At 49.3% G+C, this 14143-nt stretch overlaps 1 protein-coding gene across 1 annotated transcript; it reads right to left on the reverse strand.

Annotated features, from left to right (window-relative positions):
- Window positions 1–133: 133 nt before the first annotated feature.
- LOC310882557 (uncharacterized protein) lies at window positions 134–13937 on the reverse strand. Its single transcript, XM_083801465.1, has 7 exons — window positions 13820–13937; window positions 13522–13633; window positions 9869–10039; window positions 6970–7009; window positions 6024–6077; window positions 5252–5364; window positions 134–4427 (listed from the first exon to the last, which is right to left on the reverse strand). The coding sequence occupies exons 2-6, from the start codon at window positions 13578–13580 to the stop codon at window positions 5296–5298; spliced, it is 393 nt and encodes a 130-aa protein (XP_083657591.1). The 5' UTR covers window positions 13581–13633; window positions 13820–13937; the 3' UTR covers window positions 134–4427; window positions 5252–5295.
- Window positions 13938–14143: the final 206 nt, after the last annotated feature.

Raw genomic sequence — 14143 nt, forward strand, 5'->3', positions numbered from 1 at the left:
CGCTGTGCCCCCCCCGCAGCCGGCGCGATGGAAGAGTCCGGCGCGAGGGGGCGGGTGCGGCGCTGAGGGGAGGCGGGGGCTGAGGCGGGGCTGAGGGGCGGCGCCTCCCCCGTCAGCCGCGCGGCCTCAGCGCCCCGGAGCCTCATCTGAGCCCCGCCGGGCTTCGGCCGTGAGAGCGCGGCGGAGCCCCCCCGGGAGCGACCAAGGGTCCCGCTGAGCCCAGGCTGCCACCAAGCCGTGTCCCCAAGCACCACATCCCCGCCTCAAACCCCCCTAGGGACGGGGACTGCACCGCCACCCGCCGGGCAGCCCGCCACAGACAACACCTCAGTACGCTCTCCGTGAGGAAGTTCTTCCTCGTGTCGGCCAGGCCTCCCCTGGCGTGACTTGGGGCTGTCGCCTCAGCCCCGTCCTTCAGCCCTGTCCCTCGTCACCTGGGAAAAGAGGCTGGCACCGCCTGGCCGCAGCCTCCTGCCGTGCCGTGCGGGTATTTAAATGGTCGATTCCACTTAAATGTGAGGAGAAACTTCGCGGTGAGGGTGACGGAGCAGTGGGACGGGCTGCCCGGGCGGGGTGTGGGGTCTCCTTCTCTGGAGACATCCAAAACCCGCCTGGACCCGTTCCTGTGTGACCCGATCGAGGTGTTCCTGCTCCAGTAGGGGGATTGGACTTGATGATCTTCCAAGGCCCCTTCCAGGCCCTAACATTTGGTGATTCTACAAAACCAGTCCCGCGGAAGGTCCCAGCCCAAGGCTTGCTGCTGCCGAGGCTGGTGGCAGTGACGCCGTGCTCAGAAGATTCCTCTGAAGACCGGGAGGTTCAGTCGCAGGAGAACCCCTAATGAGGCGAATTCTCTTGCCAGCATCATGACCATCCGGCGTTGGGGCATTCAGCTTTCTGACCAAAATTCACCACCTACAAAAGCCCCTGTAACATCTTTAACCTTCTGCAAAAGCAGGTGCTATTTGTATTAGTCCAGAGTTAAGTTTGCATCCAAAACAACTTTACCCAATTTTCTTTAAAGTCCTATTCATTATTGCTTAACAATCACTTTACGGTCTAAGGGGGGGAAGCAATACGAAAACATCTTTCATTATTTATTAAGGACAAATGATGCAGGGGTTCTGGAGGAGAATGGAAAGTACACGTACTTTTCTGCACTTAAAACAATTATTTCTTATTAATAACCCTGCAGAAAGGTGTCCCACGGAGAGCTGCAGGTTGGATGCTTTTGAAGTTAAGTCTCTTGATCACAAAAAGATTTATTCTTTCCCTGTGACATTCCTAAGCAAAGATCCTGGGAAATGTTTTGGATTGTCGTTTTTATTGTTTCAAAAGATTTAGGTCCTTGTCTGGGGGGCTGTCCCTGTCATGGGGTGGAAAAGTAACGTAGGGGTAATTACAGAAATTGAGGCCTCTCATGAGAAAAAAAAAAAAAAAAAGCTACGGCACTGTAAATCAAACCCGCAGCAGATATTTGGGAAGAGGATTGAGGATCCACAGAACTCCAGGAGAGTTCAGGTTGGAAGGGACTCTGGAGGTCTCTCCTGGGGGGGTCTCTGGACTTACTCCAGTTTAGCACCATGTCTCGCACCCCGGTGGGTCCTTGTGGCACGAGCTGTGCCAGACGTGGCTGGTACGTGCCGAGGAGATCCCCGTTCCTCCAGCCCACGCACACCTTGCTCAGTGGCAGCCATGCTCTCGAGCACCTGCACACGCCTCTTTGGTATTCCCTGCAACCCTGCGGTTGCGTTTTATCTCCTCCTTAGGTTATCGTTAGGGCTGTTAGGACACGTCCCTGGGAAGATCGCTGAGAAACACTCCTTGTAACTGGCCTCCAGGCAGGGTACAACCCACCCCAACCCCTTTGGAGCCCAAGCACTCAGCTCGTTTTTCAGTGCTGTACAAAGCCCTCCATCCAGCCCCAGCTTGCATGCCAGGACGCTGTGGGAGACCGTGTCAAAATCATCTCTGGCCCCAAGGTGAATGGCACCTGTGGCATGGGGTGGGATCCCATAAGGAACAGCAGATGATGCTCCTCGTACGTGTCTGCTCCCCGCATGGCCAGGAGGGGTGGATGGGGGACATCTGAGCTCCAGAGCTGTGGATCTGGTACGAGCTGCATGGCTGCTGGAGCTCCTCTAAGGGGTCACAGCCTGCAGAAAGCCGCTGAAAGAAGCAAGTCCTCCTGTGAGACCCTTTTTCAGCTCCTAGTTGGACAGTGGTACCCTGGAAAGGAGGTGACTGTTCCTGTTTATCAGCATGGATTGCTTGCCCAGGACACTGAGTGTGTGGCTATGAACCTTTCAGACATTTAACCCTCTCACCCCTTTCTTCCCATGGCCCTGATTTCAATCTCCTACATTTGATTCTTGTGCTGGGAGATAGAGAAATGCCAGTGCTTTTCTTTCCTTCTCTTTTTTCTCTGTTTTTAATGAATTTTTCATTTTGTTCCACCAGTACAGAAAGAATAACAATGAAGCAACAGTGTCAACACAGAAAAAAAAAATCTCCAAAGTCACACCGTGGCCAATCTGCAGAAACAGTAATAGATTTTATGAATCCCACTAAAGAGAATTGTTAGTGGAGGGGGCTAGGGGTGCATCTCAAAAGGTCCTAAGTTATTTGTACTTTCCCCACCATGAAACCCTGTTATAAGCAGCTATTTGAAGAATGAGCAAAAACGATCCATCTGCAAAAGAGGATTTCTAATAAAAGGGGAACAAAAATATACGGGTGCTTTATGGAGTTTAAAAAGAAAACAGTTTGCCTAAAAAGGCAGCTCTTTCCTGGTTGCTCTGGGTGCTGGGATGGATGCTTGCTGGGGCTGGGGATCACAGCTGGACTGAATGGGCCTTGGATTTTGTCTACACTCGCAGTCCTGCTGTAGTCACGCTTCACAGAGTCTGCCCTAGTGACGGGTATGCCTCCAAGTGTGAACAAGGTTCTCTTTTTATATGTCTTTTTTTTTTCTTTTTTTTTTTTTTCCAGGAGGCGTTAACACCAATTTATGAGCTCAGTGGGATGACAGAGACGGGTGAGCAGCACTGACCTTGGAACTTACCGCTGTCAGATTTCTTTTTCCACCCCGTCTCAAAGTCACTCTAAAAGCAATAAAAGGATGTTGGAAGGGGGAAGCTGGGGCTCATCCGACTTTGTGTTAACAGAGAAAAACTCAGCGAACACAGACGCAAAAAGCAGATGACGCTTGCATGGCCCTGCTATACGCACACAGCTGCCCTCATGGGGAAGGAACACACATTTTGGGTCAGTCCTGCACAATGCTGCTGCCGCGAGTGCAGGAACGCCTGCGCAATATGACATTATTACTGGCATTATTTTTTTGTTCCTGTGTACACACCGTGTATATCCAAGTGTTTTTCCTTCCAGGAACTGTACACTACATGTGGCTGAAGATAGTCTGAAAACAAAACCTGTGCTTATTTTTATGTTTTCTTACTGTTGTCAAAGATACACTCTTACACACTTGCTCCACCTCACCCACGATATGCACCAACTCATAAGGAGTGAACGTGAGAGCAGGAACAGGATTCTCTCTAAAAAGAAAGAAAAACAATTAACATGGTAGGGAGTGGGGAGCAAATAAAGAATATTACTTCCAAGGATTGTTCAAAATGAATCTCTTTGCCTGGACTTTGGAGGTTAAACAATTGAGCTGAGAACATTTCCTTCTTAAAATCATAACACAAGGTGCTTTTTGGCCCAGAAATGCTGCTCAGCTCCTATACTGGTAACTGTTTATGAGTGAAGGTGACTGGTTTAAAGGGTTGTGCCAAGGGAAGGGAGCAGTTACACATGGCAAACTCCTGCCCAGGTCGCACTCCTCCTCCCCTGGATGCTGTCTGGGCACAAGCACCAATAAATCTGTGACTGGGGTGGGTATCAGCAGCGTTTCTGGGACTGACATTTCCCATGTTTGGTTCAAGTGCCTGACAAATGACAGGGCATAGAAGCACAAGAACAATAATGACTAAATCTTTTCTTAATAGTCTTTCATTATTAACTGTCTCCGGATTTATTCATCACTCAATGCAGGAGAGAGCAAGCCAGACACGATGCTGGTGTGAACTCAGGCAAAGTTTCTGACTTTACTGGAGCTGTCTGATTTCCATCAGTGCAAATCTGACCTTGCAGTTTGTTTCTCTTCCATTGCGTACGCTGCCTGCAGAGGAACACTGGCCATATGATGCTCTCACTGCCTGCTGGCTCATAGCTGCCTGGTCCTTCTCCAACCCTGGCTCCCTCTGGGATGGCAGCTGCACGCTGAAGAGGACAGTGATGGGCTCCTTCTCTCCACGCTGCCCCAGGCTGCTCCCAAGGAAAGGGGGGCAAAGTAGCTGGGAAAGAAGAGCACTGAGGTGCTGGATAATCCCCATCAGTGTGCTGCTCTGTGCCTTTTCCATGCTCTAGGAAAGGAATATAAATATGCTGGATGAGGCTTTATTTTCCAGCACTTTAAAGCAAGAAATTAGAAATTTGGGGGGCAGTGGATAAAAGAAGAGGAACCTGACAGCAGAGGTCGGGTGCTAAAGCCTATGGCCCGCAATCCCACTAACTGCGAGAGCCTGCGCTGACGCTTTGCAAACTGGTACAGCAGCAAGGAGACAGAAGTACAGAGTGGCTCAGGGCAACGTACGTCTGCCCCAGTGCAAAACCCAGCACCCCCAGGCAGCGCCTCACAAACTATGCGATACTTGCACCCACTCTAAGTGAGGGATCGCTTTTCTAGGCAGACCTTAATTTATGTTTCCCTTAGCACGTCTCCTTAAAAAGGACAGCTTCTGCTGAAGTTCCCACCCTGGAGTTCCCTTTCTTAGTTGGACCACGTCCACTTGTCAGAGACCTGCTGTCATTAGGTGCCCAGCTGGAATCCCACTGAAATGCTTTAATTAAAATGGACATTAAGAGCTCACTTGTTCAAGCCAAAGAACATTAGGAGGAATTTAAATGAAGAGGTTTTTAAATCTATGGCATTTGTTCTAATGAGAAAACACTTTCTCATCCTGAGTGTTTCCTAATTCAAAACAGATTGCAAAGGCTGTAAGTGAAAACAATTTTTCTTAAAAAAAAAAAAAAAAAAAAGTCCTGTAATTAGTAGACCTAACTGGCAAATAAGATTCATTTTTTCCCTACAGCTTCCACATCAGCTTGAAAGCAGGCAGTGAAAAGCAATGTGTGGGTGCGCCCACACATGTATGCATTTTCTCTTAGGACAGGTAACAGAACTCACAGAAATTGCCATCGCATCAATCCCAGCATCAGAGGAGGAAACCATTATGCAGGATGCAGAGCTCTCCTGGTCCGCCTAATGAAAGGCGTATTGTTGCCGCTGTACGCTGAATGCTGAGGAAGAGCAGGGAAACAATCTGTTTGCAACAGAGGAAAAACACTTCCAGTAATTTGTTGGAGCAGGACTACTTTCATCTGAAAACACCAAGATAATGAAATGTAAAATAACAGCAGAAAGAAAAGTGTGAGGCCTCAAATGATGGTGACTTGGGGATCAAGTAAACCATTTCAATGTTGTTACAGAGATGCTAGGGAGCTGAAATACAATCCCTCTCTTCACGGTCTATTTTTTAAATCATAGTCCTTCCCCTGTTCTGAACTTTTTTTTAATTTTTATTGTTTTGTTTTGTTTTTTTTTGTTTGTTTTGTCAGCCTCCTGTATTTGCTGACCTTCTAGGGCTGGGGCCCATCTCCCTCACATTCATTTCAGTGCTTAGCGCAGCACTGAATGGATTTTGTTGATGACAGAGTACCAAGAATAAACAATAGGAGTAAACTATTTTTGGTAACTCACAAATACTAAGGGAAGGAGAGAAGGCAAGCAACCAACCTACTTGTGAAAACTGTTGTCTGCTTATTTTTCTATACATTTCACAAATGAAAATCCTTAGCAGTGGAATCTGAGGCAACCTGCCTCTCCCTTGGCTGTCTTTTATCTGTGTATTTCAACCTCAGCATAAAGCAGTAAGGCAGAAAACCTGCTGGATACTTACTACTATCCAGGGAACACCAGTCATCCATGGTCCATAAGGACTTTCTCCTTTTCCCTAGAAATGAAATACTTGAATATACCAGCAGAAATCCTTAATATATCATCAATTCATCAGTTCTCCCAGTCTCTGCTATGCTGGGACAGCAAACTCTGTGACTTGTGACAGCTTGCCCTGTTCTCTCCTTTGGGTCCTCACTTTCATGTTTTAATGCCCTGTGACCAGAGGCAATGCAGGGCTGTTTCACATGCAGAACATCTCCTCTGCACTATAGCCTGGGGATTTCTGAATGAAGGCAAAGTGTTCTGGGGTACTCAGCGGAGGAGAGATGCATCAGCCTGAATCCAGCTTCCCACCTCCTTCAGATTTTGCAGAAGTTGGCTCCAGATTTAATTCCCTGGCAGTCTTATTTCTCTAGTGGGAAAAACAAAAATCTGGATCTGAAAAGCCACATCCTGAAGCCTGGATGAGGTATGAAGTTTGTGGCAGGTATCCACCTTTAGTTCAATGCACGATGTTACCTTCATTAACAAAGAAAGCAGTTGCATGCAATATTACCCAGGCCTGGCTGGCTGTTGCTATTGAACGGACGTCAGTGCCAGTGGCTCAGATGGACTGCCCTTCTGTTGCTTCTGGCTGGTTTGGTGTAAATACACTAGCATAAAAGGCAGAGATGTTCCCAGAAACACCTACTTTTAAGTGTGTATCTGTAACTTTCTTAAAGTGGCTTTGAATTCATCCTACTGAGTATTCACTTTGGAAATATGAAACACGTTACCCGTAAGTCCAATTAAAACAACTTTGGCTTTAAAATTTGGATACTCATAGACACCTTTTTTAAAGAATAATCCTTCGTTGGCTTAGATGGGTAAGAATTAACAAAGATCAATGGACTGATACCCACTTACGACAATCGGTGACTCAGCTTAGATCTTACTCAGTAAATCACCTCAAATACTGTGGAAAAAGATGGAACTGTTCCGGAACATCTGCAAAGAAAGAGAGAGAAAACATGTCCCCTAATTCAGTAGGAATTAATTCACTGGAAGTATGGGGCTCCTTAATTTTTGGATGCCCAATCAAGCACCTCCAGCCATTAGACAGTTTTGAAAACAGATCTCTTAACCCTGACTGTCCCCTCTGAAAGCCCATCTACACCTCCAGGCAGCTCCACTGCTCTTCTTCCAATGTCCTCCCCCTGCCCTTTTGACTCTGTCACCATGGATGACCCTCTGTGGTTAAAAGCTAAGGATGTACCATGTTCAAACACAACATTTGCTTCTGGGTTGGATGTTCTCACTCCTGACCCGTCGGGCAAGAACACTGCAGAGCCCCAAGGGTCCAACTCAGGTCTCCATCGTGTAAGTGAGCCTGCAGTTGCCTCCTGATCCAGTTGAGAAGATAACGACGTGCCCGTGAGCCCCGATGGGACCAAGGCAATGCTGTGAAGGCTGCCAATTTCAAGCCTGTTCTCAAACAGATAGCAGGGTATTTCACCAGCAAATGCCTAGGAAGGCACATTGGGTGAAGACTTGATAGGTGGTTACAGGAAAGATTTAAGGATCTAAGCTTCGAATTTCTGCCCCGCATTTCTTGGCCCAGTCTGCTCCAGCCCTGCACCTGAGCACAAGGAGGGGACACTTTGTGCCAGAGCAGCACTGGGTTGAGGAACAGAGACCTGGCCTCTGCTTCTCAGATTTATCCAGTGATAGTTTGCAGCCACGTGGCACAAAACAAGGCTGGACCTGAGTTTGGGCCCAGGCCTGTGCTGGCAATGCCATGAGGTGTGCGGCAGACGTCAGCAGCAGCCTCAGGTTTCTCCTAGCACTTGGCTCGTTCAGGACCTGCTCTTACAGGTTTAAACTTACCTCCCTGAAAAGAACACAACCAAGAAACTGAAAAGAACCCAGCTAAAATTTACTTCAAGGAGAGGGTAATCAAGAGAAGGTCTTTAGGCCAGCATCGTGGTGGCCCCTTCTGGTTAATCTGGCTTTTAAAATGTGTCTTGTTTCCTGCAGAGGCTGCAGGGCTTACCTCGGCTGTGCTGAAGCCTTCAGCCCCCACCGTTTTCTCCCACTGGGATCACTTGCCCACCGCAGCCAGGTGCCTCCTGACATAATATCAGGGGCCCCTACAGTCCCCACCTCACGGCCCTTCTCCAGGCTTCGGGTCCTTTGAGGGCTTGGCTTTGCACATGCTCTCACCTCTTGCAGCCTTTTAAAATGTCCGGTGCTCGCGCTTGGTGCTGCTGAGGGCTGAATGGCACGCCTCAGCCTAGCTGGTCCCCCTCGGCTCCCTGTTGAAACTTCCACATTGTGGGTAGATAAGAACTGATCTGAACAAACTGATTTCTTATCAGTTTGGGGTCCGATTCTACGCCCGTGCTACTGCCTGATACTTTCCTTTGGAAGCTGCCTTGCAGGAGCTGTGGGGACAGCTCACGGGCTGTCTTACTCTAAGCAAATAAGGGTGGCAGAACTAGGTCTGCTGAAAGGAAGACGTAAATGAAATTCACCTTCCAGCATTCACTGCAAGTGAGGCTGATCTGCATTTCTTATACCAGGCAGAGGCTACAGCTCAGATGCTAATTTTATCTTGCTGGCTTTGTAGCATCCTTGATCTTCAAGAGAATTCAAAATAACATGTACCAAGTGTATAACTAAGTCGTTTTAAAGATGTAACTGCAAAGTGCATGGTGCTGCTCAAGGGGAAAGAGCTGCTGTGCTAAACACGGGGTATGAAGTCAGATCATACAGACAGCCTGAACAAACGGACTCTTTTAGGGGTTATCCTCACAACTGGGCTGTTAGGGGAGACGTCGCTGTCCATCTGCCCTACAAACCCACCCACGATGGTAGAGTATAACAAGGCCAAGCCTCTTAACAGGCTGGGACAGCAGGATCCCTTTGCCGTGCAGACACAGGGTGGTTGCCTGTCAGAGCCATCACAGCCGCTTTATGCTACATCGGACACAGCTATTGCAACAGACCCTCCCCACCCTGAGTGTAAATACCTGGTGCCAAGTGCTGCGGGGTGGGTGGGGTGCTCGTCGCTCTTTGAAAATGGGCAGCACCCCTGCAATGGGCCAGCAAACCCAGGGGAAGGAAGACGCATGGGGAACCAGCTAGTCCCACTGCTCTGTGTGCTGGCTGGGGGTGCCCTCAGAGGGAAGGCACCAGCCCAGGGGAGGTGGGTCTGGAGCGCTTTAAGCCCTGCCAGCAGCTTGTCAATGCAGCTCCTGCGATCAAAGCTCGGGCTTTTCTCCCCCGCGGAGCCCCAGGCAAGGCAGGATTTTAGCATGAGCTGTAGGGCTTGATGCTCAGGTCCCTGGTGGAGCGTCAAACCTGTGCTACGCTGCCTGTATAGACTTCTGCTGCAGTGCTCTTCCAGGCTGTCTGGAAACAGCGTGGGCTGGTAGAGCAGGGCCAGAAAGCAGGCAGAAGCCAGGCAGAAGGCAGGGGACCCCAGCAGTGTGTGGTGCCTATGTTACAACCAAGATCCCAAAGAGCACAAGGGCAGTAGGAAAGACAGAAGAATGTGAACAGGCAAGGCGCCCAGGCACCGTGCCAGCTATCTCGCTGCCCACACGGATGCCCAGCACTGCTTTGGCTGCAGGGGTGGGGTTTGGGATAATGCAGGCACCTTCCTGAGGCTGTGGGCAGACCCAGCAAGGCAGCTGCTCTCAGCGGTGTGAGTGAATAATCCTGCTCACCCCATGGGGCCACTCAATTTAACTGTTACAAAACCAACGTGGATGCCAACATCACAGCCTACCAAAACATCAACATTGCTGCTGCTCAGCCATTGCTGCTGGCCCGACCATGTTTTGTGAGCACGAAGGCACTTACTTGCAGGGATGGGACCTGATTAACCTCACCTCCAACGTCAGGTCACAGATGAGATGGTGAAGAGCCTGGTTCGCCAACAGGCATGGTTCCAACCCTTTTCTCCAGGGCTGCTGCTGCTCTCCCAGGAGCCCCCCCTGAATTATTTCCTCAAGCTGAACCAGGCAGAGCTTTCTGGCAGGGAGGAAAGAGAAGATTCCCAATGTACCAGGGAAATGCTGCTCTGGGGGGCAGTCAGAGAGAGACATTCTTTCTTACTCCGTTCCCCATTCATCTCCATACTTATTTTTGAGATTGTTTGGCCATCTTCCTTCCTTCTTAGCCAACACTGCCATCTCACAGGCTTATCAAACATAAATGCCTCCATAAAGCTGGGTCATGGACACATCCAAGGAGCTGTGCCCTCCTGAAGATGGAGGTGAGGAAGGATCCGATCTGGCAGCACTGACACCTAACCCCCACACCTGCAGAGCCGAGGTGCACCTGGGGACATCTGCCGCGCAAAGGGAACCAGGATGCTTGCCAGCAGGGTTAGACTTTGCCCTGTCTGTAAAATGAAAACAAGGAACTGGAAAGGCTACTGAATTGAAAATGAGAAAGGTTTGCTCAGTTTTTACAGTGCTTGGAACAAAAGAGGCGAGAGCTAGCGATCCCCTTTCTGAGCTGCTCGTGCCTTCCCCACCACCCGCTGCCTCTGAGCCTCTGCACGTCGAGGGGACACGCTGCACACAACGGCGCTGGGAGCTGCAGAACTTCTCTTTTTGAGCTCACTTGCACCCAAAGCCCTTCCTCTGGTCTCTCAGTTCCTTCACAAAGCAGTTCCCTTACTTTCAGAGCAGTTGCTTGTTCCCATTCCTAATGAATCATGCTGCTCACTTGTAAACAAGAACCTTATTAGCTCCACAAGCATGCGTTTGTTTCTATTTATAACTTTTCCATATCAATATTTGAAAGCACACTGCCCTATGCTGAATTCTTTCCCTTTTTCCCTCCCTGCTGCCTTTTCCATCTTTTTTCCCTTCCCTTTTTGTCCACAGTTTGCCCTCTCCCAGGTTTATCCATGCCAATAAAATCAACCATAGATTTTATGCTTCCTTTGTTGGCTTGAATTAAATAATTGGCAACTTTCTTTCCGAATTATGTTCATTAAAAGGGGATCTTCATATCCCTGTCTAGGTTCTAGTCCTTTGCATGCATTAGAAATTGGTGGGAACTGAACATACAAATCCTCCAGGCAGATCTCAGAAGGTCTACTGTGCACCTTGCTTTGGAGAAAGCCACACGCCTGTTTGTTTACTGGATGCTTCTGTACCTTGTATTTCAAATTCCGGTCTTAGTAGTACAGGGAATCAGTGTTTGGTGGCTTAAATACATGAAAACAAGGTGCTGCTTCCCTTCTCCCATCAGCTGTATCCAGGGACAAGACTTCAGTTTCCTTTATCGGGGGTGCTAGGAATAGCGTTGTAATGTAAATAGGCACTTATGGTATTTCAAACAAGCACCTGCTTCATCACACTGCCTAATGAGAGCGCGGACAGAAATGCAGTGAAAGCAAAGGAAGGTAAGACTACTATTTAAGCTAATTAACAGCGAATTAAATTAAACTGACACACACATATATTTTGGGCTTCTGCATCTAAGGAGAGAGAGTGCTGCAGAGATTTCATTATTCACATTTCTCATCATCTATTTTTTCCCCAACATCTACCTACCCAATTACCTGGGGAAGGAAGAAGGAGAAAGACACTAAGGCCAATAAGATAATTCTCATTTACATAATAATTTTTCTGCATTGTGTTTAATAGTCTGTGAGTAACTGTAGAAGAATATATAGTCCATTCTTTAAAAAGCTCCAATGCACTAATTGAAATTAAATTACATGGAACTCAGTATCTGTCCTCTGTTCATTGGGAGATAATATGCAAGCCACAGTTTTATGTGTTATTATTAATATTGATAGATGAACCACAGTACTCACCACAGAACCACTTCCCAGATGTTTTTCCCCTTCCTTCAACTGTAGGTGAGATGAGAATGGTGTTTTTCCCCATTAAAATATCTCATTTGATGCGCCCAGGATTGCGATCCTTTAGCATTCAAGACAGTCATCACTGCAGGTAGCAGTGCCTATTTGCAGCATTAACAGTGGGTAATGCAACTGCATTCTTTTCTCACATTATTTTGCATATGTTATAGCTCAATTAATCTGTCAGGGTGACATTTCCATCACAAACAAAGATTTTAAAGAGAATTTAACGCTAAATTGGCAGGCCTGGAAAGTGAAGTCTAATGTTAGGATCCTCGGAAGAGGTAAAACATCAAGACGCTTCCCCTGCCTCGCAGCAGTCACACGAGGTGCTGGTGCTTGCGGGATATTTGGGCTGTGTGGCAGCTCGCTCCTTGCCTTCGCTCCGAGGCTGTTAACAAGGGAGCCAATTAGTGCCAGTTGTTACGTGAGCACTTTTTCCACCAGGAACTGGACTGAAACCTTTAATTCATTTCACATGAAATGTTCAAGCACGGAAAAATCCACGAATTCTGAGGTTTTATGATATCCCCATAGATTCTATTCTTTAAGAGGTGTCTTGCCCTTTTAATGGTGAAACTAATTTTCTGTATCTAAATACCAAGCCTCCCTGAACTACCTGAGCTGAAGTGGCCTCTTTCTCTCCCTGGTGATGCTGGGACCTTGGAATAACAAAGTGCCAAGGCTGCCGTGGTGGTTTCACACTGACGGGCAGCCATGCTCCACCACACCTCTCCCTCCCTGCCCCTCCTCAGCAAAACAGAGGGAAAAAAGATGAAAAAACCTCATCGGCTGAGATAAGGACAAGGAGATCGCTCACCAGTTACTGTTGGGGGGGAAAACAGACTCAGCACAGGGAGATTAATGTAACGTGTTGCCTGTTGGCAGCAGACCAGAGCAGTGAGAACTCAAAGCAAGCTAAAAACGCCTGCCTCCCATCCACCCTCTTCTACGTCCTCCCCCCGAGCAGGGGAACGGGCAATGGGGGCTGCGATCAGTCCCTGACAGTTTGTCTCCACCGCTCCTTCTCGGTCACTCCCTGTCCCTGCTCCCCGTGGGGTCCCTCCCACGGGTGCCGTCCTTCCCGAACTGATCCCATGGGGGCTGCCCACAGGCAGCAGTGCCTCAAGAACTGCTCCCACACGGCTCCGTACCATGGGGTCCGTCCATCAGGACCAAACTGCTCCAGCACGGGTCCCCCACAGGTGGCAGCTCCCCCCAGTCCCCTGCTCCTGCATGGGCTCCTCTCCACGGGCTGCAGCGTGGAGATCTGCTCCATGTGGGACCCATGGGCTGCAGGGGGACAGCCTGCTCCACCAGGGGCCTCTCCTTCTGTCCTGGCACCTGGAGCACCTCCTGCCCTCCTTCTGCACTGACCTTGGTGGCTGCAGGGCTGGGTCTCTCTGCATTTCCTTGCTCCTCTCTCCCAGCTGCTGTTGCACAGAGGTGCAGCAGCGTTCCTCACCTCGGCCCTTTTGGAGAAGCTGGAGCTGGCTCTTCTCTAACACATGGCAGCTCCAGGGCTCTGTTCGCAGAGGCCACTGTCACAGTCCCCCTGCTACCAGCACCTCACCACATAAACTCAACACAGGATGAAGAGGCCCTCCTTCACCGTCTCCATGTGGCTCACCTGAGCGCTGAGCAGGTCCTGGCGAGGAGTGCCGCCCAGTCCTCACTTCCATCCTGCATGGGAGGGACCTCGATATGCTCCTCTGCATCAGCGCTGCCTTCCGCTTGGACCTCTTCAGGGTGAAAGACAAGAGAGGCTGTCTTTTCTCCCACAGGACTACTCCAGGACCTGCTTTCTCTCCTCCCGCACACATCCTAGCAGGTGTAAGGCAGACCTCTGCTCTCTGAGGATGCAGAAGGTCCCCCAAGACTTTGCAGAACCATCCCAGAGGATGGTTTGCAATAGGCAGAAGTCTCACCCACACCAGGGAGTCCGGCTGGAGGCACAGCAGCACTGAATGGGTCAGCGGTCACAAATAGGGCTACAGGGGCTGCACAAGGTGCCCCCTGCAACTCCCCTCCATCAGCAGGGCTTGGGAGTCGTCGCTGACTTTGAAGAAGGCTGTACCTGGTGTGGGTTGCTAAGCCCTGCCCTAAAGACTTGAAATCTGCTAGAAGGGTGAAATTTCCTTTCAAAGAAACTGATTCATCAAAGCGTGCTCATGCACTAGCGGGAGGGTACCATTTTCCATCCAGGTAAACGGGGCCGCAGGCTCCCCCCGTGTACAGATGAGTCATCAGAA

The sequence above is a fragment of the Anser anser genome, assembly GCF_964211835.1.
Source record: "Anser anser genome assembly, chromosome: 16".
Lineage (NCBI taxonomy): Eukaryota > Metazoa > Chordata > Aves > Anseriformes > Anatidae > Anser > Anser anser.

Coding starts and splice junctions, on each gene's coding strand:
- LOC310882557 (XM_083801465.1), bottom strand. CDS start 13,580: ATGCAGGATGGAAGTGAGGACTGGGCGGCACTCCTCGCCAGGACCTGC. Junction 10,040..13,521: donor AGGACCTGCTCAGCGCTCAG/GTGAGCCACATG, acceptor CCTCCCTGCCAG/AAAGCTCTGCCTGGTTCAGC. Junction 5,365..6,023: donor CTGGTGTTCCCTGGATAGTA/GTAAGTATCCAG, acceptor GCTCTTCCTCAG/CATTCAGCGTACAGCGGCAA.